The 22,804-nt window shown below is 42.0% G+C and overlaps 1 protein-coding gene across 1 annotated transcript in view; it reads left to right on the top strand.

The window, feature by feature from the left end:
* Positions 1-22,804, top strand: part of LOC111222372 (roundabout homolog 1-like) — a 56,158-nt gene that overhangs the window by 15,411 nt on the left and 17,943 nt on the right. The window contains exon 3 of the mRNA XM_022746084.1: positions 19,820-19,977. Within this exon, the coding sequence (XP_022601805.1) occupies positions 19,820-19,977 (158 nt within the window). The remainder of the gene's footprint in view (positions 1-19,819; positions 19,978-22,804) is intronic.

Genomic DNA, 22,804 nt, shown 5'->3' on the forward strand with positions numbered 1-22,804 from the left:
TGGCCCTGGGTCTGCCTCTCTCCATCCTCTCTATATCTGCTGCTCTGTTGGCATTGATTATCTCAGACCTGAGGTATCCAGTGTGTGTGTGTGTGTGTGTGTGTGTGTGTGTGTGTGTGTGTTTTACCGTTTCAGGCTTGGCCGCATACTGAGAAGGCATATATCTCTAGAGGTTTCTTAATAGAGCGGATACTGTTGCCCGCCTCACATTGCCACGGGGGATGGAGGGAGTGTTGGGTAGTGGGGAGGGATGGAGGAGAAGAAATGGGGGAGAGGGCAGAGGATGAGAGTATCCACTGCTTACTTGCAGATATGAATGAAATCCTATCTGTTTGATTAGACCTTTGCCTCCACTGGTCACGAATGCTTCTACTGATCTAATTGAATTGTTTTTCTTCAGGAGATATCATGCAGAATGTACCGGAACTTTTGGAACCGCTGGTTTATCCATTTTAACCATAGTCAGAAATAAAAGGGTCACTTGACCCAAATAAAATAAATAAAAGAAACTAGATACTCCCTCGCTCTCTGCGTTATCAGACAGTTTAGGTTTTATATGCTCATATATATTTAGAGATATCTGTCTCTGCCATTCCTCACTCCATTCCATTGCCCCAATGCAATGGAAGAGAATGGAAATATGCTGTGTATGTTATGTATGTTAGAAGGTGACAGCATAAAGCCAGGTTCAGTAGCAACATCTATCTCCAGAGTCTGTGTTTTCTTACTCTCAATGAGCCACAACATCAGTCTTTCCCATGGAGGGGCTCTTATTTTACTAGAAAGTCGGTCCAATGAAAACTGTTCAAGGCGATGTTGGTGGATTATTCAGAGTAACGGGATCTCTTGTTCTGGGAAGACATGTGAAATTCCAGTCACCTCCATTGTTTTGAGGTAACAGAAGAAATCTAAGTCAGACATCTCTGGGCAAGTAAACCCAAAACTACCCGTGTGACTGAATACCACTGTGGTGATGTGATAACTGAACTCAAAGTGCAGAAACATGCCAGGGTGGTTATTGAAGTCAGGGAAATGTTTTTTTGCACCACTTTGTTTACAGTTGAATTCTCCTGTATGTTCTGGGAGCAGACACGTAACCATAATAGATATTAATGCTTCCTCCCAGACGATGTGTGTGTGCAGTGCGGAGCAACAGCACAGCTAGATGACTGCTACCAAATTGCTTCTGGGAGGGAGAACTGCAGGAAGCTTCACACTCCTATGAACACACAGCAGGGGATGTGCTGTACATTGTTTACAGTGTACACAGTCTGCCATGTTTAATAGCCCACCCTCTCACTCCCATTTGGTTCCTGAACAGAACGACAAGCCCACAAACACTAGGACTTCAGCAGACCATGTTCGTCTGTACGCTTCAATGGATGCTGTTAAATAAGGGCTACCTTCAGCAGAGACACCTACTGCGTCTAATCAAGGGTTTCAGTCCTAGTAAATATCTCTGTTCCTTGCCTTGTAAATTACCCAAAGACTGAGCAAAGGTATGTTGACCTCCCGCTTTTCATTCAAACCCCCGAGCAGCTGCATATTTATGTCAAGCAGAGCGGAAAAAACAGCGCATCCAACAACAAACCAATTAATTTGGACACATGCTGCCGTATGAAACAGTGAGCTAAAATTAAGAAAATGGAAGTCAACCATGGCTCGACAGAAAACCTTGGTTTAATGAAGAACTCAGTCGTTTGTTGTGAGGAATTTGAAGATGGTAACACCACAGACAGAGGCAGCAATGATAATTAACACTGACCTCAGCTCGACCCAAATTCCATCATCTGAATGCAGTTTTTCTCTATGGAGCCAATAGTCTCTCACTACAGACTGTGAAGGACAACTTTTCCTTTGAGTCCATAAGCCAGAAATGTCTTCCCAGAAAAGGTTATCCCTATCCTGAACTGCCCTCTTTCTCATTTCTTCCTATTTGGATCCAGACACTGCTGAGTCTACTAAGAGAGAGACAGCTGGAAGGATTACAGTGAGCTAATTATAAGCTATCTATCCATAATTGCAGCGGATTACGCTATTATTCATACCGAGCTTAGCTGGACAAAATGCCTTAACCACCATCACATTACGTAGCATATATTGCTACGTATTATTCACTATTTATACAGCTGAAACTAAATACCACATTTCAGTTTAAGTACACTATCTGAGGGTAAAGAATAACCAAACCCTATTACCCTGTTAAAGCTCCTTTTTCAGTCCGTAACGCATCGCCGATGACTGAATTAGGTTTGTGCATTAAGGGTATTGTTGGACAGAAATGAGAAAATGACATGGTCCATTCAGGTAACAGATCAATCAGTGAAATTAATTCTAGGAGGAGTGCATGATTTGACTTGTGGGCTGGCCTTGGGATGACAGACAAGACACTTTAGTGGAGGAAATCATTAAAGCAAATACCAGAGCTTCAGCGGTCTGATCATGCAGTGCTGTCTACTCCACCCACTCACTCCCTTTATACATATAATAATAATAGAAATGAATATGTGACTATAAGGAAATTACTCTGAAATGTCATCTTGGAAATCTGATCCCTCCTTTTCATTAATTAGCACTGGTGAGGCACTGAAACACTGAGGAGTGTTCCATGTTTCAGAGGTCGACAGCACAGCACAAGTTGCACAGTGGAGCTGTTGTTAAAGTGCAGTCACATTTGGATTTAGTCCAACTGATTTTATTTCCACTTTGAAACCAGATGTGGTCCCTTGAGCCTGTGAGCCCTTTTCTGAGTTAGACTAGATGTAGTGTATATCAAAGAGTTATACCCTTTACTAGTGTGACTGTGAGGCATTCATAGATGAACAAACAAGATAAAAACGTCTTCCTTGTTATGGCTCATTCACTGGCTGTCTCACAGTATGTTTGTCACAGTCATGTATCTTGTACAGTATGAGTCTCTGCTGTGGTGGGACAGGATCATATTAGGTGACACACTGAAAAGCTTCCACATTTATTGGCCAAAGTGTTGGTGGAGCACGGTGCATGGATGGTGTTTGCATGTCCTTCAATCCGTCTACATCTCTCTGTTGCCAGATTGACAGTATGTTGTTTATCAAGCTTGCTGGTTTTTAAAAACAATCTATTTAACAATATGTTCACTTTGTCTCCTCCCACCTCCCGCCGTTCAGAGCAGCTGTCTCTGTGCACATGGTGCAGCAAGCCAACCTTAACGTTTTCTTTGCACTGCTGCTAAAACCAATTAAATTTACGGCAAAGAAATCACCTGATTACAAAGCTGCTCAGTTGCCCCCTCCCCACCCTCCCTCCCAACTCCTCCTTTCCCTCTGGTGTGTATATTCATGTGTGCATCTGTGTATGCATGCTACCAAGGGCAATGTTAAGAGCTGATCAGGTGGGAATGTGACATACTTTCGGCTGGTGCGCGTGCCATGTCTGTTTGTTAATCCATATGGGCACAGCACTAATTAAATCCAGCGGCTCAACCATTCACACCACTGGCTGCCTGGCAGTGAGCAAAAAAACCTGTCAGGTAATATGACAAACCCACCAGGAAGAATTGATGTGTGTGTGTGTGTGTGTGTCTGTGTTAATGTCAGAGAGAGACAAGGGGGTGTGATTCAGGTTGTAAAGTGAGTTTGTTTGTTTGTGAGAGTGGGGGGGGGGGGGGGGGTGCCTGCAGAGAAAGAAGTAATAATATATTCTAGTGTAGTGTTAGTAGATGGGACAGATTGGCTGCTGACGATGTCTGTGTAAGAGGAAAGCTTCTGTCATCTGGGTTAATAGCAGAGGGGGACGTGACACAGACAAACGGAGACACTGGCAGGCTGCTTGTCTCTCCAGAAGTGGGTCCTCTCTCAGCAATTTCCAGGCCTTATCAAATTTAAACGGTATAAATGTGAGCTTCACTTCGCCCCCGACCCCATCGTTCCCCACTGCTTTCTTCCAGCCCCCCTTCCATCTCCACGGCAGAAACTTATTATTGTTTTATAAATGAGGTGGCTTCAGCTCCATATTTATTCTCTGAGCGCATCCTTTCCATTCTGCCTTCCAGAATCGTTTAGTAGCAAATGTTGTTTTACATTATCTGTGTGTGAGTGTGAGATCACTTGTCTGCAGTGGTTTTCTAATTGTCCCCTTGATGTGTGTTTCCCAGTAATTTCACAGTAAATGTGTTGAGGCTCTCTGCGCATTGTGTGACGGTATGCTTGATTGGTCTGTCTGCATGGGAGGGCTAATGCGTTTGGTTTATTGGTGTTGTGTTAACAGGATAAAGATTTATAGGGGGCAGGCCAGCATGTGTTCTGTGGTCCACACAACAGATAGATAAATAAATGGAAATTGGGTCCATTTGTCACTGCCCAGGCTTCTCTGTGATATTGCGTACCTGTGGAGGCCGAGTCCTGCAGAGATGTGACAGTTTGTCCCTGTCAGTCCCTTTTCTGGTCTTCTCTCACACTTGTCCCTGTGAGTCCCCTGCACACATCTCTACCGGCTCCTCCTCCATTAAAGGAGAGAACAAGGCAAAGACCTTCACCACTGTTTGATTTCCTGCTGTTTGTGCTCACACCTTTGTGTTGCTGTAATGAGCTCCATGAAGCTTGTGAGGATAACTGCATCTTAAAAGAGTGAAATCAGACAGTGGAATCACATAACTTTTTTTAAACAGATAATCAAGGCCCATGTTTCACATTGATTAGAAAATTATAATTTGCAATTTTTTTTCCTTTTAATAACCCTTAGCTTAGTTAGAAAACAGCACATTGTTGATGAAAAAAATATCGATTGAGTGCAAACCACTTGTCTAAGGGTGTCTCCTAATGTCTCACCGTATTATTGTCCCACACGTTATTTTCTCACACATTATTGTGTCACATTAAGGACACAAATCTCAGAAAGTGACACTGATGTTGTTGCATAACTTAAAAGAAGCAAAGCCTGGGTTTGAATTGGTTTAGACAATAAAAGTTAAGGGAACTATTTGTTAAGGTGGCCAACGAGGGTCAACGTGCTGCAACGGCCAAAAACACTGAAATGTCAGAAATGATGCAGATTCAAAAACACAATAATAAAAACAAACAAAAAATCAATAAATAAATAATATAATAAATACAAAACAAACAAAAGAACATCAAACATGCTGAAAATACAGAAATGATGAAACAACAAAAACACAAAAACTCCCAAAACAAATGCAAAAGAAAAAAATAGAAAAAGCTCCAGGCCTCTAGGGGGAGCTCTAAGTGGAACACCCACAGACTGTATATAAGCTAACGCTAACACTTGTTACGTTTTCTGTTGCTCTCCTATAATATTGTAAAAACTACGGCAAAATGTAAAAAAAGAGCACAAACCTTTTTATGTCGCCTTTTCTTTCTGTCTGCATACTCTCTCGCTTGGTCCAAGGTCAAAGGTCAAAGGTCCGGTCAGAGGTCTGGCCTCTCGGGTTGAAGCTCAAGTTTATGCTCAAGGTGTTCCACTTATTATTATAAATGAAGTTTTGTTATTGCTACATAGCAAACATTAACATTAGCATTTGTTTACTTACCAGTCTAGAAGAAACTTCATTCCTTTACTAACAGCTGTCTCCAGCTGATGAAACAAACACCAATGTTAACTCCTGTCTCTATAATTTCTTTTCCTCTACTGAAGTTAGCATGCTAACCAGCTAGCCTCGGCCTGTTTTGTCACTTTCTCATAGCGACTCACTGTAGCCTCCAGTCTGTCCTGAAGACGCAGCTGCTCAGAGGACGTGTTATAACAATAAAGACAACCATGGCTGAAGCTCTTGTCAGGCCACAGTCACCACCACCTGCTGCTGACAAGACACCACGTTCAGCAGCAGAGGAACTGACACACAGCCCCTTCAGTCATTCTTGACTTTTTCAGTGCTTAACCCAGATCTTAACCAAGTGCTTTGCGTTGTCTGAACATAACTATAAAGTTCAGTCGTGCTTTAGATACCAGGACCAGTTACTGTATAACGAGAGCAAATATATTGTAGGACAAGAAGTGACAGATGTTATCAGAGAATATTTTGTGACTTGCCCCAATGATGCCAAACAGCATTTAATCATATTATGTTGATAATAAATATAATCCAGGCAGCATTACGTTTCTAACAAAACATATTTGTTGTTGCAAATTAGTAGCATATAAACATAATTTCTAGGAGACCGGATTGTTTATTAAGCACATTTTCCCTGTAATTTCCTCAGGGATACAAGTTGTGGCACAAAATGGGGAAAAATCTTCTCATGCACAGTTAAGTGCTGAGTTCACCAGAAGCAACAGCAGTTTCTTTGGAACATAGAAGAAATGGGTAATTATCATGTTTAGCGATAGCTGCCATGGCTACATGGACAAACTCAAACTTCAGCAACATAAAAAACACTGCAGTGACCCCTTGATCACGTGGCAGAACGTGCACCTGTGGTGTCATGCATTTTTTAAATGTGAGGTGCAAAGTGAGTAGAATCTCATTTGATTCATTTTACTGTAATGTTCAGCCAGCAGTTTTTCTATTCATTTTTCTCTCTCTTTTTTTTTCACAAATAGAAGAGAGAGACGTCGAGGCAGAGACAGACACGAAGCCACAGTGCAGTTGTGTGGTTTACTCTGGTATTCTGCTGACATGGGATCCATTAGCAGGGTTCGAGGGGCGGGTGTGTGTGTGTGTGTGTGTGTGTGTGTGTGTGTGCTGTGGGTGGGGGGGGTGGGGGGGGGTGGGGTGGGGGTGGGGGAGGGAATGCACAACAGGACCGGGAGAGAAAAAAAGAGGGAATGGTGGGCCTAAAAATCAGTGAGGCAGAGCTAGCGTCGTTGAAAGACTTTACAGCAGGTTTGAGGCAGGAGAGAAGAAAGGAAGATAGGGAGGAGCAAAGGCCTTGAGAGATGGTGAGATAGCATTGAGGAAACAAAGGAGATAAGAGTAAGCAGAGATTGAAGTCAGAAGACAGGAAAACACAAGGGAGAATGAAAAGTGATGAGGGTGTACGGTACTGTACATGCCGAGAAAGACAGAAATGTGAGGAGAGGTGGAGGGGAGCTGATTCAGCTTTGCTCTGGCGGAGAATCAAAGGTGCGTAGTGGAACCTACCAGGATAGCAAAGGTACTGTAGAGCTGTGTTTAGTGTCACTGAAACATATTCAGGTGTGCACTTGCCTTAACCAAAATTGTGAATGATGCACAGTACTGACCTCATCTTGGTCTGCTAATGTGCTCCCAACCTGTCAGATGAGTCACCTAATGCTGCAGAGGACTGAGTCAGGATAGGTGCATGTATTACACTGGAGTTTACTCATGGAATACCTCATGCTAATGATAAGGCAGGGTGTCTGCACACTCAGTCATCTTTCCTGTGGTGCCCAAATGATACCCTCCGTCCCTGTCATCACTGGAGTCTTATAGCACGCCAACCAATGGGTGTGTCATCGTCAAGGAGATTGAAAACACCTGGAGGCTGGCATCGTCCAGCCACACATCGCTCAGTCAGATCTGCATGGAATCAAACACTGACAGATGCATTTCTGTTTGTGATAGGGATTTACAGAATAACAGAGAGGGTGACAGGGCGCTGTATTACCTTTATTTTCCAATGTGCTTCATGTAATAACTGATGCATCTCAGCGATGTGCTTCTCTCACTTTGCCCACTTTTCTGGGAACATTTTCACATGCAAATGCCCACTCTCCCAAATTGTGCCCCTGACCACAGCATCAAACAGAATGAGGTATAAGAGACGAGAAGGGAAGTGCATCCAATATCAATTTTTTCATATAATCATGTTTTTTTCTCTTCCTTAGCATATCATTTTTAGCCATATGCCCCCCCCCCCATCCATGGACTCTCCTCGTCAGAAAGACAAATTACCCAGTGGGCTGCTCTTTTAGCTGTGCTTTCTGTACAATAATCAATTTGAGGACGAGAGAAAGAGAAGGCTAGAGAAACGTGAAATTATTCATCAGGGTCTCTCAGTAGCTAGGCTGTAGAGGTGTGGGGGATGGTAGGGGCTACCTCGTCCTCCGCAAGATAATTAGGTAGAAGACCAAAAAGCAGTCATAAGGGGAAGACTGCAGGCCAGCAGTGAGAGGGAAAAAATACAGACAGAGACGGAGAGTGGAAGGTGCAGAGTTAGGGGATCATAGCTGCTCCGAGAGCAGTTTGTTGTTATATTTGGAAATCTTGAGATGGTGTTTAGTTTGTCGTCCCAGCAACAGACAGATACAAAGGAGAGGATGGAGGATAGACAGCTGGGGCTGGTGACGAGTGAAGGGGAAGTGCACAGAGGACGAAGAGAAGGAGAACGAGAGGGAGGAGGAGGAAGAGCTTTGACTGGAGCGTGACTCGGAGTTAGCGTCAGTGAAACTACTCAGGAGAAATGGAGGATAGTGCAATGAGAGGAAAAATGAGCCAGGCTCTCTCTTGTGGCGGGTGTTTATTCAGAGACCTCTTGTTTCCTACCAATTAAAGGGGCTGGGGACTGCTTCAGCACAATCCCTCCACCCAGCTGCCTCGCTCAATCTGTCTTCACTCTCCTCTTCCCTTCTTCTACAGTGTTTGCTCCATGTGCAATTTTTGATCATTTAAACATCTCATGATGGATATTTGCATATGTGTTTTCGCCTTCTGAGGTCTCCCACCTGACATCCTCAGTCGCTTGACGTTTCTACATATACATATGATATTTATGTTTCTTAAACACTGTATTTAGCTATCTTTAATGTGTTTATCTTGCGTTAATTAATGGTATTATCGACAACAGCCTGCATTTGTTCTGTTCTTATCTACAGCCTTCCCTGTGCTGCTGCAATGACCCAGTTTCCCCAGAGGGATCATTAAAGTTTCATCTTTCACCCCTCATTCATTTCTCTCCCCATTCATTCCTCCCCGGTGCAGCTCAGTCCAAACCAAACAACCCCGTCACTATACTCGATTGCTCTTCCCGTTCCATTCTCTAAATCACCGTCTTTAGCCTCTCTGTGACTTGAAGGCTTTCTAAGTGCCAAAGACTACTGTTTCCAGGCTGTTTTTATCATGTACAACTGTGAATATGTTGCATCTGTGGATTAACTTTGTGGATGAATTTATCTTTTTTATTTCATTTCATAAAACCCGATGAAGTTAATGGTGATAAGCTGGAGACACAAAGCTGAGAATGTCTTTGAGGCCCTCCTGTAGAATAACAACTGAATGAGAAATGTAAAAGAGAAAGACAGCAGAGGGAAACATGGCTGTTTCACACTATCTGCACTGTAGCTGTAATGTGGTGCTGTTATTGCCTGTACACATCATTATCAGTATCAAACACCTGACATGATGCACTAAATGGCTCAATATTCTTTTTTTAACCTTTATGCTGCATCTCTTCGCTTCCCCATCAGCTGTGAGGGAATAATATATACTGTAGTGTGGTGCGGATGCAGCCTCTATAATGCCTTGGTGTCATGTGATTCTGCCGTCTGTATCTGCACCATCAGCATCTTTCCCGTCACAATAATGTAGTTTTTCCCCCAGTTGAATGAAAGCATTGTTGTGTTGTGGTGTGTATCTCGCTGCTGAATGTATAGCTGTCAATCAGCTAATATACCTCGGAATGAAATGCCATAGTCTGTGGAAACAGACCATGATTCTGTCTGGTATCTTTGTCTGATTTAGTGTCCTGGTTTCTTTTTCTTTTTTGTCTGTCATACTGGAGAGTGTTAACGTACCTGCCCACAGCCTCTTTCTCTCCTGGGCCCTGAGTTGTCTCTCAGATTGATGACACAGGAAGGACTAGGGCACCTCAGGGTACATTAGTATGTGGAACATAGCTGTAACTGTGAGTGAGTGTGTGCTGTGTGTGCGTATATGTGTGTGTGTTTATTAAGGTGTAACTTTGCCTATTTTGGCACCCGCCTTGCCGTGAAGCGAAAACACTACATCGCAGTGAGAGCTGAGTCGTCTCGTTCCCTCTTGCATCCACTGTAGCTCTTTGTTTCTCTTTGTGTCTGCATCTCTACTCCTACCCGGCTTGTATTTCTTTGTCTTGCTCACTTTTCTCTTTGTTACAATACATCGCCCTCCCCACCACCACCAACTCTTCTTCATCCTCCTCCTCCACTCCATCGCCTCTCTTTGTGACCTGGGTGCACTCCTCCCAAGGAGCATCTCTCCTGGGTTTTGCTCTTTATTATTTCAACTCACTTCTTCTTACACAAACAAAGGCCAGGTAGGAATTAAGGTAGATACTCATTTAAACAGAGAGGAGCCCACTAAGCTTCAGATTTATGCCCTGTCTGCAATGTGTAATTGCACGTACCCTGAAGTTTGACCCTCTTTGCTTTTTGTCTACAGTTTACAGAAGGTGCTTATTTAGAACTCAGCCTTGCCCAAGGAGATTTTTGCTATGGTCATGCTACTCAAACAAAGGTTTCTCTGGCCCAGTATACTGGAATAAATTTGTCTCAAGGTCCGCTCTCTGCTTTCCACTTCTTTTGTTTTCACAAACAAAGCCCAAAGTGTCTCACCAACCTCTCTGCTTCAACCGCCATTCATTTGCGTTATTAGTGGAAAAATCTAGACGTGTGTTTTTTGTCTGTGCAAAAAAAAATTAATTGACACTCTCACACGCATGCACTTACATACAGGCTTCCCTCCGCTAACCATATTTTATCTACTCGTTAATGTTCCCAATTACTCTGTCAAACACTGCCAACGTTTTGCAGCGTGGCACGCTTATTGAAATGGTAATGCAACCATCTCAAAGTGAAACTCTTTCATTCACTGGCTTCTAAGTGGATTTATTCATGACAATTTACTCTTCTCATGCAGGATTACACTAATGAGAGGGTTAAAGGGTGTGTGTGTGTGTGTGTGTGTGTGTGCGCATGTGCATGTCTGTGTGTGTGCGTGTGCATGTCAGTGTGTGTGTGTGTGTGGCTTTTCTTTGCTTTCATGCGAGGGACTCTTGCCCCGGAGAGAAAGGGCCACATTACTATTGCCTCCAGCTCTCTCCATTATTCAGAAGAAGAGGGTTTGATTTGGTTTTGTACCATTTCTCAATCTGACTGCGAACACTTCCTGCTATCTAAAGGATTCAGGTGTCGACTATAGATGTCACAATTAACTGTGCGAACAGCTTGTTTTTTTGTGAGATTTTCTCAGTTTATATCTTGATTATCTGAAATGAGTCATTGAATTGCTTCACACCTGGAACAGGCCCTAAATGTAATAAAGCAGAGCCCGTGTCCCACAGGACCAGATTGTAAGCCATCTCCTTGCAGGAGGTCAGGTCCCGATGGGGATGTGTTGTTAGTACAGATCTCAGTATGTAGGTCATTGTGCTTTGAGTTCAACAATCCCCTGGAATTGCCTGCGCTCTACCACTATTTCGACCTGCTACTGTCAACACCCTGTCATACTCTTCTCTTTGTCCCCTTGCCTGTCGCTCATTAGTGTCATCCACCCAGCATCCTCGCTTGTTTGCTCTTCCGCCTCCCGTTATGACTCACACCAGCAGGAATTCCAGTTTTGTTTGGAATAATTAAAGGGCAGTTTCTGTGCAACTGGAGGTCGTTGTTATTTCATAAACACACTTTTTAAATTAGCTTATGGAAGGTGCTGAAAGTAAAGGACGTGCCTAATGAGGTAACATTGTTTACCTGAAGAGGGTTACATGTTATTTTATATGTATGGTGATGGGTTAGAGAGTTCATGGTCTACAAAGTGGAGGCTACTTACAAAATAACTGGTGGCAAGAGCAGACGCCACCCACACACATATAAACATTTTATTTAGACTTCAGAGAGACTCGGTCACAGAAAGCTTGCATCATCAGAGCTCAGTCTGAGCAGTGTAGCAAACACAAAGGACGGCAGCATCATATCTTCAGTAAACTTTATTTTGCCAAACACGTTTCAGAGAACTATGGTTTTCCACATGCATGCTGTGCCCTGAGGGAGGAGACACTTCCTCGAATGCATTTGCAATGATTAAATTCACCAGGCCTCCATCTTGAGTCTCATTTATTTGCTATTCATTTATTTTGCTTAATAGAAGCTTGACTTAATGAAATAGTGAAGACTTGGTAAAATGAATTAAAAATGTTCTCGACAGTGATTAGCATGTTGGTTGATTTTAATGACTGTGTGTACTCACTTGATGCTAGAAGAAAAATATAACAAATGCTATTTAAGGCAGCTTTTTTTCTTTTGCAGCAAAATAATCCCATTTAAATTTAACAGGTAGAACCTCTGTGGATTTACTCCCACTCTCCAGTGACATACAGGTTGGTTAAAAGAAAGAATAATGATTGCCCATGTAGCCTGTCATTGCTGTATGAATGTGAAGCAACAGATATGGTTGAGATACTCCGACCCAGTTTATTACCTGTAATGTACAGCAGTACATGTGCAGAGAACCACACAGCTTTAACAGCCAACAAAACACATGAGAATGATGTCATCGTAGCTTGTAATGAAATAATGTTTAAGCACATGCATATAATACAAGCTGATTGGTAATATTCAATGTAAACTGGTTAATTGATATTTATGATAAATAATGAAAACAAGTGTGATCTGGGCTGCTGCGGTTAAACTGTGGTTCATTAAACATTATACATCACTGTCACTAAAGCATCACACTTCTATATCAGTGTGGGATTTTACCGTTTAGAAATAACAGTTTGATACACAGCAGGTGAGTTCAGTGTAATGCACTGTTTACTCTGAATGTCGGAGCTTCAAGAGTAAATGAGCATAAGTTATGTGTGGGATTGTTTTAAAAAAAAAACACGATGTAATCCACAAACAAAAGAGCAATTGTAGTGCGTGCGTGTCTGTGATTTTAACATGTGTAACAATTTATACAACCTGTATTTCCTCAACCTCAAGTCTTAAGTTGAATTCTCTACAGCTCGTAAAAATGTCTACAGCAGTTCTTCTTAAATCTTAAAACCAAACACAATGTAATGTCTGTGCAATGTTCTCATCTGATTCTCAAATGATTCAATATTTGATGGTGGTTTTGTTTCATACTGTACCAGCATGTGGCCCAGTACGCACTACTGACAGGATGAAACCATGGAGCAGGTATCAAAGATGAAAATGTCGGTGTTTCTCCTGTTTGATCTCTGCTCGCTCTCTGAAGCTGCACCACCTGTGTTAAATCTAGTTAGTACCATGATCATCATCCTGAGAGCTGATGCAGTGCCGATTTTGTTACAGCTCAGACTTTGGACCCAAATAGATGTAGCCTTTGAAAATACAACAACAGGAACTAGAAATCAACCTTTTGCACTTTATGTGACTGACAATTTTTCGAACCTTATCAGAGCCGTTCAACCTCTGTTTCACCCAGCTCTTCTGCCACTTCACTAATTCTCCTAATCTGCTCTGTGTCCGTCTGTCTTCTCGTATCTGCCCTTTCCTTTTTCTCAGCTATGCTTTTCCTCTTTCTCTTTCTCCTGTCTTCCCTCTTACGGAGGGATAGGATGAGTGGAGGAGATTAAAATGGAGGTTACACAATCCTTTTAGCTGGTTTTAATGTCTGCCCCTCACGAGTGATATGTTCTGCACGTACATCAACAGGATTAGAGTGTCAGAACATCCGAGAACTGACGAACTGGTGCATCCATCCTTGCACACACATTCACACACCGTCTTGGTTCACATTGTAAGCCCCTGTCAGAATGAACTACGTCTTAACAGGTTGTATGCATGTTTAGTGCATGTGTGTTTTAGTATAAAACAGAATAACTTACAACAGACTTAGTGAAGAGGCCATAAAAACATGAGTGTGGGTTGGAATTAAGACACAAAAAACAAGACAAAACCATAAAATATAACATGCGTATAATAACAGTAGTTGCCGGTTCTGTTTGCACTGCGAGCATGTATGTCTATGTGCCATACAGGGTAGTGACAAAAAAAAGATGATGTTTACAAAATAAATGTAAATAAATGTCTGATACAAATCCAGATAGCACAGGTCAGAGCGGGGCTAACATTCCTAACATGTCAACATAAAGATGTGTATGAAGCTGCAGTCGTGGCCTGACAGAGATATACAGCGGGGTGGGAGGGGCGTTGAGTCAGAAAGAAAAGAACAAGTTTAAGAGCAAGTAGAATTTGGCCCAACAGGGAGCTTTATCTTGGTAAGTGAGCTCCTGTGTTGAGTTAATTGGCTTGCCAAACATGAGATAGGTTTATGGTCCTGCATGCAAAAAAAAAAAAAAAAAAAACTGTTTGCCCTGGGACTTTTTTGAGTAATGATTTCTTTGCAGAAAATGAAATTCAAATAAGGGAGCTTGGGGAGGACGAGCCAGGAATTTTTGTTTCCTTTATAAGCACTGTGTGGTGTCTTCTGGATGCTAGTGTATTCTGCAAATCTCGTGTGGCATAGTTATGATACTGAGCTAATGCATGTCTCCTAATTTGTATGTGCGGGAACTTCGTTTTTTATTGGATTTGCTTGGTTGCAGTTCATATCATGTTATTGGCTCTAGTATGCGCCTGCAAAGAGGCACAGGGCCCACTGGACCTCCTGTGTAAGTGTATGTGTGTGTGTGTGTGTGTGTGTGTGTGTGTGTGTGTGTGTGTGTGTTTTCTTTCGATCTATCTGACCAGCTAACTATACGTGAGATGCACATATTGGTTTTTCTGTGGAGCAGCTGTTTCTCCTGCAGCTTTCAGTCTCTCCAGACAACAACCCTGTAAGAGCAAGGAGGAGAAGAAGAGGAGGAGGTGGTGGAGGATACGCGGGGGGGATGGAAGCAGAGAGGTAGGGTGTAAGGAGAGGTCAGGAAAGAGATTGTGAGAAAAGTCAAGGATTTCATATCTGCAGGGATTGGACGATAGCTGTATATTTAAGGTATTTATTACATTTATACAGTATATTTTCAAGTTGGTGCTCTAGGATATTTTAGTCAAAGAAAGCTGGTTTGTATTTCAGCTGAAATGAATGTTTTTTTTTAAGCACTGGGAAACATTAAGACCTCTGGACAGTGTTCTAGATGCCAGTACTTATTTTTACTACTTACTCTTGGAATAATTTATTTTAGTGTGGTCTCAGTCCAAAGTGCCACGGAACCATAATTCCAGCTTCTGCCTCTTTTTCCATTTCATTATTTACATATCACAGACAAGCCTGATGAAATACCTACAGTATGTAAGGAATAAGAGTATGGGCACTTTTAAGGTTGATGCTCTGCATTTCTTTTCCCTTTTTAAAATTTGAACTCACTATTGACAATGTGTGTGAGATACTGAATGACTGAAATATATTCAAATATAAGACTATTATGTTGTTCTGAGAATACTTCTGAATGATGCTCACGTAGAAAGTTGAATAGCATTCGGTCAGTGACGTTCACTTTGTACTCTTTAAGTCATGTGTTAAGAAAATACGCAACAGCTGCTTATTTAGTTTTTGGTGGGTAAAGAAATGAAGTTTGATGCTGAACTCACAATGTTTTTTTCTAGACTAGTAAGGAAACAGCTGTTAATGCTAACGTTAGCTATGTAGCAAAAGCAAAACTCAAAACCAGCTCCTTTAAGCCAAGGTAACACGTGATCGGCATCTTTAACCATCCTTCAAACCACTGGTCATTTTTACACTTTTTGTACAGATTAAACATGAGGATGTTACGTGGCTGGTGAGCTGCTGCAGAGACAGTTCAGCTCTTGTCTCCTGTTTCCATGCTTCTTTATGCTATGGCAAGCTAAGCTAAGTGGCTGCTGGTTGTCATGTCATTTGCAGAATGGGATCGATTTTCACAAGCATATTTCCCAAAATGCCAAACTATTCCTTTACACCTAATGTCAAAGAGAAACCCACATAAACCTTTCCTGACAAAAGAGAATAGGATTTGGCAACTGATGACTGTTGTACTGAACCTGAGTCTACTATTGAAAAGACCCTCCATTTAATTTACTCACAAAGAAAACTATTTATTATACAGTCTGCAGCTAATTATGCTCATCAAGCTCGAACCCTGCTGACTGTAAAAATGTGATCCCATCGCTAATGTTTAATTCCTAGAGCCAATAGTGACTTACATGTCATGGCACGTTTCCCTGCTTTCATTTGTGTTCTCCTTTTATGTCATATGAAGGTTTTGATAAATTAGCGTAGCCTAGGAAAGTATAAAACGCATCAAACTAACGATGTGGAAATTCCAAAGTGTTCCTCTGAATTCTTCATAAAAACCTGAAGTAAATCTGTCGGTGGTCTCTAAACAGGCACCGGGACAAGCTGATTGCTAATTGTATTCCTCCACTATAATGTGAATTGGAAGCAGAAGCGTGCACAGCTGTTGTCTGCTTTTGGCAAATCGTAGCTATAACTGATATTAAACCAGTAGTGTTGATGTTGACTTTGGGACATGCAAATGATTGCTGCACTAAAATAGCTGCACAGCTGGATCTGCAGTATGTGAAAGCACTTTGGATACAAAATGGAGTAACAAGGGGGGGCAGTTTTGACTGTGGTGACTAAAGGTGTCTATGGCCGTCTCCTGCAGTGATGTAGTGTGATAAGGTTACTGTGTGTGCCCCGTCCCACCCCCTATCTGAGGGGTTAGATTGTCTTCCTTTTTGGTCCAGTTGGACTCTGCAGAGAGGATTATTGGAGCTCGGCTGCAGTAGGCCTTTCAAGCTCTGGCTTGGGCTCCAGAGGACTAACAAAAAGTCAGACACTGTCAGATCCAGGGTAGGGAGGCCAAGGGCTGATGCTTTGAAGTAAGCTATGAGATTCTCATCTGGAGGGATCAGATGGAGGGAGAAAAGAAGACAGCGCGAGGTGCAAAGCTCCAGCTAAACTGGCAAGCTGGGTTGGTTTCAGGAGCTGTGGAGGTGGGTTTCACTGTTATGAATGGCTTTGACTCAATGAAATCCTGTGAAATTCACATGTGTACAACTTCTGAGATAAACAAGTATGATTTGAGAATAACAAGGGAGACATGATAGCATGCGAAGCCTTAAAATACTGATGCAAGAGGGAAAGAACAGAGGGGAAATGACATTAAAGTAAAGTAGAAGATTTAGCTGAATTTTTTGAAGTCGACAAAGAGATACAGGAGAAATATTCATGATCCTGTGGTGATTGTTCTCTGCATGATTCTTCAAACGTCCTTCAAATCAGGGCAGTCACCTCAGGATGTCCACATTATATTAATCAGCCTGCGACGTTTAAAAATGTATGTATCCAGTAAATGTTGTTCCTCATTCTCTCCGTCTATGGAGCCTGGTTTTTGCAAACGCCACTAACTTAAGGGATTTAAGGCAAGACACAGATTTCAGCAACATCACTCCAAGGAAGTAGATTGTCAGGATATGTTTACAGATAAGAAGAAATGATATGACTTATGCAGATGACAAGGAAAGAAACGAATGCAGGAAAGCAGGGGGAACTGAAGATTGTCGAGAAACTGGAAAAAAAGTTAAGGTTTCTAACATAGTTTAGGTTTTGAAAGAAAGAAACAGATACTTACATTTGTGTTTGCTTGTATGGTTTTTACTTGAGCATGCATAATTTCCTATTATAACATAATAAGCAGATACATTTTCCCTTCTGAGAATATAAACAGTCAGTTTTACAAACACATGTTCTGGATTATTTGTGTGCTTACCCAGCACAACAGTGTAACATGCAAAAACCAGCCGACTTTGCCCTGTTCAGATACATAAACATAAACACACACGTCTTAGAAAATTCTTCTTGCTAACCTTCATAAGCTTCCTCTGCTTTTAACTCTTATCTCTTCCTGCTTTATTTCTTACGCTAACTAAGGCTATCATCAAAAAATAAATCTTTAACAAAGGGCCTTGAGGAAACAGTCCGGGCTTTCAGATCCTGTGGAGACTTTGGATCTTACAAGATTGTAAAAACAGATGTGTAATGTGATTGCTATTGGAATTATAAGATAGGATCAGTCAATCAATCACCATGCCCTCGCAAACACACACACACACACACACACACACACACACACACACACATACACACACACACTGTACAGGCAATCGTGATGGTCTCACTTTCTTCCTGTCTGAAGTAACCTCAGCCATGTTTTCGTGTCCCATGAGGAATGCCTTTTATCATGTGACATGGTGATGTTGGCGGCGGGGATGGGGGGGGGGGCGGGGGGGGAGGGGGGGGGGGGGGGGGGGGGCGGAGGGGGGGGGGGGGGGGGGGGGGGGGGGGCGGGGGTAGACGCTGTTTCCATCAGTAACTCAGTCAACTGCAGCCAGCCAGTTGCAACCCTACTCAGAGGATCAGAGGGGCAGAGCAGCGGAGGGGCTCACAGAGATACGGGGGCCAAAAAGCGTCCAATTAGAAGGTCATCCCAATTTGTTCTCCCACGTCCACGCCGCTCATCAGGCACCTCAGGCCCGCTCGGCCAGTGTTATATACAAATCCGTAGCCAGAGGTGAATGGGTTGCCGCCATCTGGGAGTGATTATGCCTTTTCCTCATTGTTTCCTGTCTTTTCACCCCAACCCAGCTCCACTGAGTTCTGCTATTCAGCTAGCTCTGTGTTGGCTCAGCTCCCTTGGCTTGTTCAGGTTCTAAGCCCCCCCATGTAATTTAAGACCGGGAATGCTCAACAGCAGTCACTCATGCACAGGCGTTTACATTAGCACATGTTGTTCACCTCGTCAGGAACAGGAATCTGCTCAGTTTTATGTAACAAAAGGTTGTTTTCATTCATGATGTTCACCGCTCTCTTTTACACATCCCAGTTCCTTGTTATTGATGTCTCTGCTGTAATCTTACAAGTTATTTTCTTTAAATAGACCTTTTCAACATATTTAAGATGTTATAATCCCTTGTCATTAGAGAAGTGTTCCTCTTTGAGGCTGTACACTGAGGACCTTTATATCCAGTCTATGGTGGAGACAGGAAGGAGCTGCCTGTGACCACTAGAAATCACACTCTTCTGTTGGGCTTCTTGGAGTGGATGTGAGTTTGCTTTGTATCCAGTTCAGTCCTCTGGCTGCAGGATCTTCTTCTGTGTGCACGGCTGCTCGTTGTGGAAAGATGATAAATTGCTGTGGTAGTTCTCTGCTGCCTGTGAGGGAGCCGTCCACAGCTCACCTTCCTGCGGTGCTCCGTGTGTCTTCTCTCCTTACTGCCAGCCATCAGGACAAGCAGCCTCCTCAGCAGATAGTCTGTATAGTCCTCACCCACTGTTTAGTTAGGAAGTCAAGCAGAGATCCGGAGAGATTCTGTCAGTTATATTACAGTGGTGAACGGGTAAAGTAATGTCTGATAGACTAACGGATAGATGTAAAGCTAGATAGAATATTAATAACTCATCTCAGTGAAGGTGCTCTGTGTGCTGCTCCTGATGGACGTAGCTAGAAAACAACCCTTCTAGTGGAACTCATAAGGTCATGTGTGTTCCACATCGATGGCACAACATCCTGCCGCTCAAGTGGTTGAAGTCTTGAGAACAGTGTTACAAGGTGATTAACAATAAGAGTGATTGTGGCTTTGTTCCTCTTACAAAAGCAGTGCCAATTATGTGTTTTGTACATTTCATTTCCATGTGAAGAACAAGAAAATGAGAGACGATTAGAGAAAAAATGAAATAATGAATAAAAGCAATTTCCCTGGTTTCTTGAGTTTAAAACAACATAAAGTCACAACTTCTGAACTCAGAGCTGTAAAATTCCCACTTGTGAAAGCAGTAAATGCCACATTAGTCAGTCTTGGAAATTGACTCTTCTCGTTGACACAATAAATACAACTCCACATGAAGGCACCGAAATGAGCCAATATTATGCTTTGCCATTTTCTAATCACAGTTAAACATCATTAAATTCTCTCCTCTGCTTTTCTGTGTGTTTCTCAGTTTTACGTGACGACTTCAGGCAGAACCCCTTGGATGTCATGGTTGCGGTGGGTGAGCCCGCAGTGCTGGAGTGCCAACCACCCCGTGGGCACCCTGAACCCACCATCTCATGGAGGAAAGATGGAGCCAGTTTAGACGACAGAGATGAACGCATCACAGTAAGAGAAGCCATTTTCAGCTTCAACATAAAACCGACATCAACTAATTATTATTATTATTTTCATTATCAGTAAGTCTATTTTCATTATTTCTTCAGTTAATCATCTATAATTAAATTTCAGAACACAGTGACAAATAATCATCTCAAGTTCCCAGATATTCAGAGCGCTTGTTATGTCCAACCAACAGTATAAAACCGAGGGATATTCAGTTAAAATCATATGAAAAGGAGCAAAGCTGCAAGTCCTCAAACTCGAGAAGCTGGAACCATGCAGTGATTATTTTGGCATTATTGCTTGAGGTACGACTTTAACTCACTGAAGATCTGACAAGTTGATCCTACTAAAAAAACTGCCTTGAAAAAAAATAAGTAAATATAACTATTTATATTCACTTATGTTGACTTTATATCTACTTATTAAGTTTACTTAAAATAGTTGTTTTTACTTCATTTTGTGAAGTTGTTCCGATTCACCCAGTTTTTTCATTATTCACCCTCATGTAAGACAAAATACTGACAACTGGTTGATACGCACATAAACAAAAGTTGTTTGGTGTAAGTGTTTGGTTTTTAATTGCCCTTTTTGGGACGCTAAAGAACCAATTACCTCTTACCTCAGTCATGTTGAAGTGTGGAAGAGTAAGCATGTTAAGTCAAGATCTATTTGTGGTTACAAGAACACTAAATAATACCATCATCTTTATCTGTGCCCACACAGAAGTGAAAATGCCAGGAGAAAAAAAGACCATAATGCATCACAAACACAGTATAATGCTGTTTTATATACGACTCCTGGCAAAAATACGCAATACCAGAGAACAGCAACAAGCTGACACTAGTAGTGTCATCATATGAGCATTAGCATGGCATTAATCTGATATATGAAGCTGTCATGTGGCATGTACCACACAGCAGTGATTGTCTTATGTTTTTGTATAAACTGAATTGATTTTGTGCCTGATGGATTAAGGCAGCAAGAACTCTCAGTCCTTTAACTCAAGCATATAACCAGGTTTGAGCAACTCACATGATTTTGTGTGTCCGTGTGTGTGTGTGTGTGTGTGTGTGTTGATTTGTTTATTTGAATGTCTGTGCGTGCTCCCGGGGACACACCGGAGAAGATTCAAAGCTCATGTTAGTGCGGAGTGACAGGTAGAGTCTCTCTGGGGGGCTGTGATGGACAGAGCAGCTCTCTCTGATTTAAGGAGAGGCCTGGATCAGAGCTGGGGGAAGGCTCCTCTGAGGGAAATACAAAGGCTGCTTTTTGCTTTGTACTTTCTGCGTGCCTGTCTTTGTCCTCCCTAATCATCTTTTCTATATGGAAATATGTCTTTGCCAGAAGAGTTCACTCAAAGACATCACTTACTGTACAAAGACCAAAGGAGTCCACCACAAGTGATTCATAGCTGCTTTCAGTCTTTTTGAGGGCTTCCCTTGTGGGCTGGACCATCATTTATTAATACTGATATGTAGATAAAGTTGTGACTTGATTCTTGAGGACAATTTTTAGAAGGTTCTGATATGCATAAGTGCTATTTATTGACTTTTATTCAGATGTTGAGTGCCTTTACACAGATGTATGTATATCACAGAATAAGCAGCTTGAGCCTGTGTGTGCCTTTAGGGCATCTAAGGCTATGCGAAGAAGAAGAAAAAGAATATACTGAAAGAGAGGAGAGATTCAAGTTGAGATGCAAGTTGAGGTTCCAGTGTCCAAGATGGAGGACAGACAAACCACATTTGGATTTCTTAGCAATAGAATTGCTGCTAAAAATGAGGATTGGTCAGTGAAGGAAATAAAAAAGCTTGTGGTCTTCTCTTTAATCAGCTGCTAAAGTTACTAGTGTAGCTTCACAGCACACAGTTGCACAGGAGAAGTATAACATTAGTCAAAGGCATTGGTGAGAACACGATCATCTTTACTCTGCCACAAAATGTAATATTGGTTCATCAAGGGACAAAGACTCAGCGTGCCGAGAGCCATGGACGACCAGTCAATCTAAGACTCTTTATCCAGGGTTCAGGTGAATAACCTCATTCACCTCATTTATTATGTATTTGATGAAAATATTAGTGCTCATCATATGAAAAAGAAAACTACAGTATGGCAAAGATTATCAGCTAATAATGTAAACTGTATATTCACTGACATTCATGTAATTAGAAATTTTATTGCATGTCCACATCTCACAAGTTCCTCTACAACTTATTTGCTGCGATATCATGTAACTTTTATTAATATCTGTTAACATTAAATACAATTATCTTCTCTTTCATGTGGAAATAAGACACACGCTATAAACTATATTCAAAAATCTACAGAAGCTAAATTATGTTTGTTTGTTTCAGGCCAATATGATGCTGTAAATTACTGTTAATGTCTGTGATGGTGCTCGGATTGGCTCTAATGTGAGTCTAAACATCCAAACCTAATTCATCGAACACTTACTTGAGTAGCTGAATCTGCACTATCAGTTCCCAAATGCCCCCACTTTCTCCTTGTGATTACAAGTGGCTGGCATTGTGTATGAAAAGTACATACGACCACAAGCCACACCACAGTTTGTTAAATATTCCTCTGAATACCACATCATTTGCAGCAGATCTGGAACGTCAGCCACAGTTAGGTCTCTCTTAGTTGTTATTTATCTGGTGGATGGTGTGAGATGCTTGTGGTGGAAGGTTAGCCTGGAGGAGGATGACTAATAAATGAAAGGCTGTCGGTTTCATCCTTGCAGCAGCAATTTAATGATGTATTCCATCTGTGAGCTGGTGAGTGGAGAGTGCCCACCAAGCAAGGTGCTGTCTAGCATGACGCTGAATCC

Source organism: Seriola dumerili, unplaced genomic scaffold (assembly GCF_002260705.1).
Source record: "Seriola dumerili isolate Sdu_G_001 unplaced genomic scaffold, Sdu_1.0 BDQW01000091.1, whole genome shotgun sequence".
Lineage (NCBI taxonomy): Eukaryota > Metazoa > Chordata > Actinopteri > Carangiformes > Carangidae > Seriola > Seriola dumerili.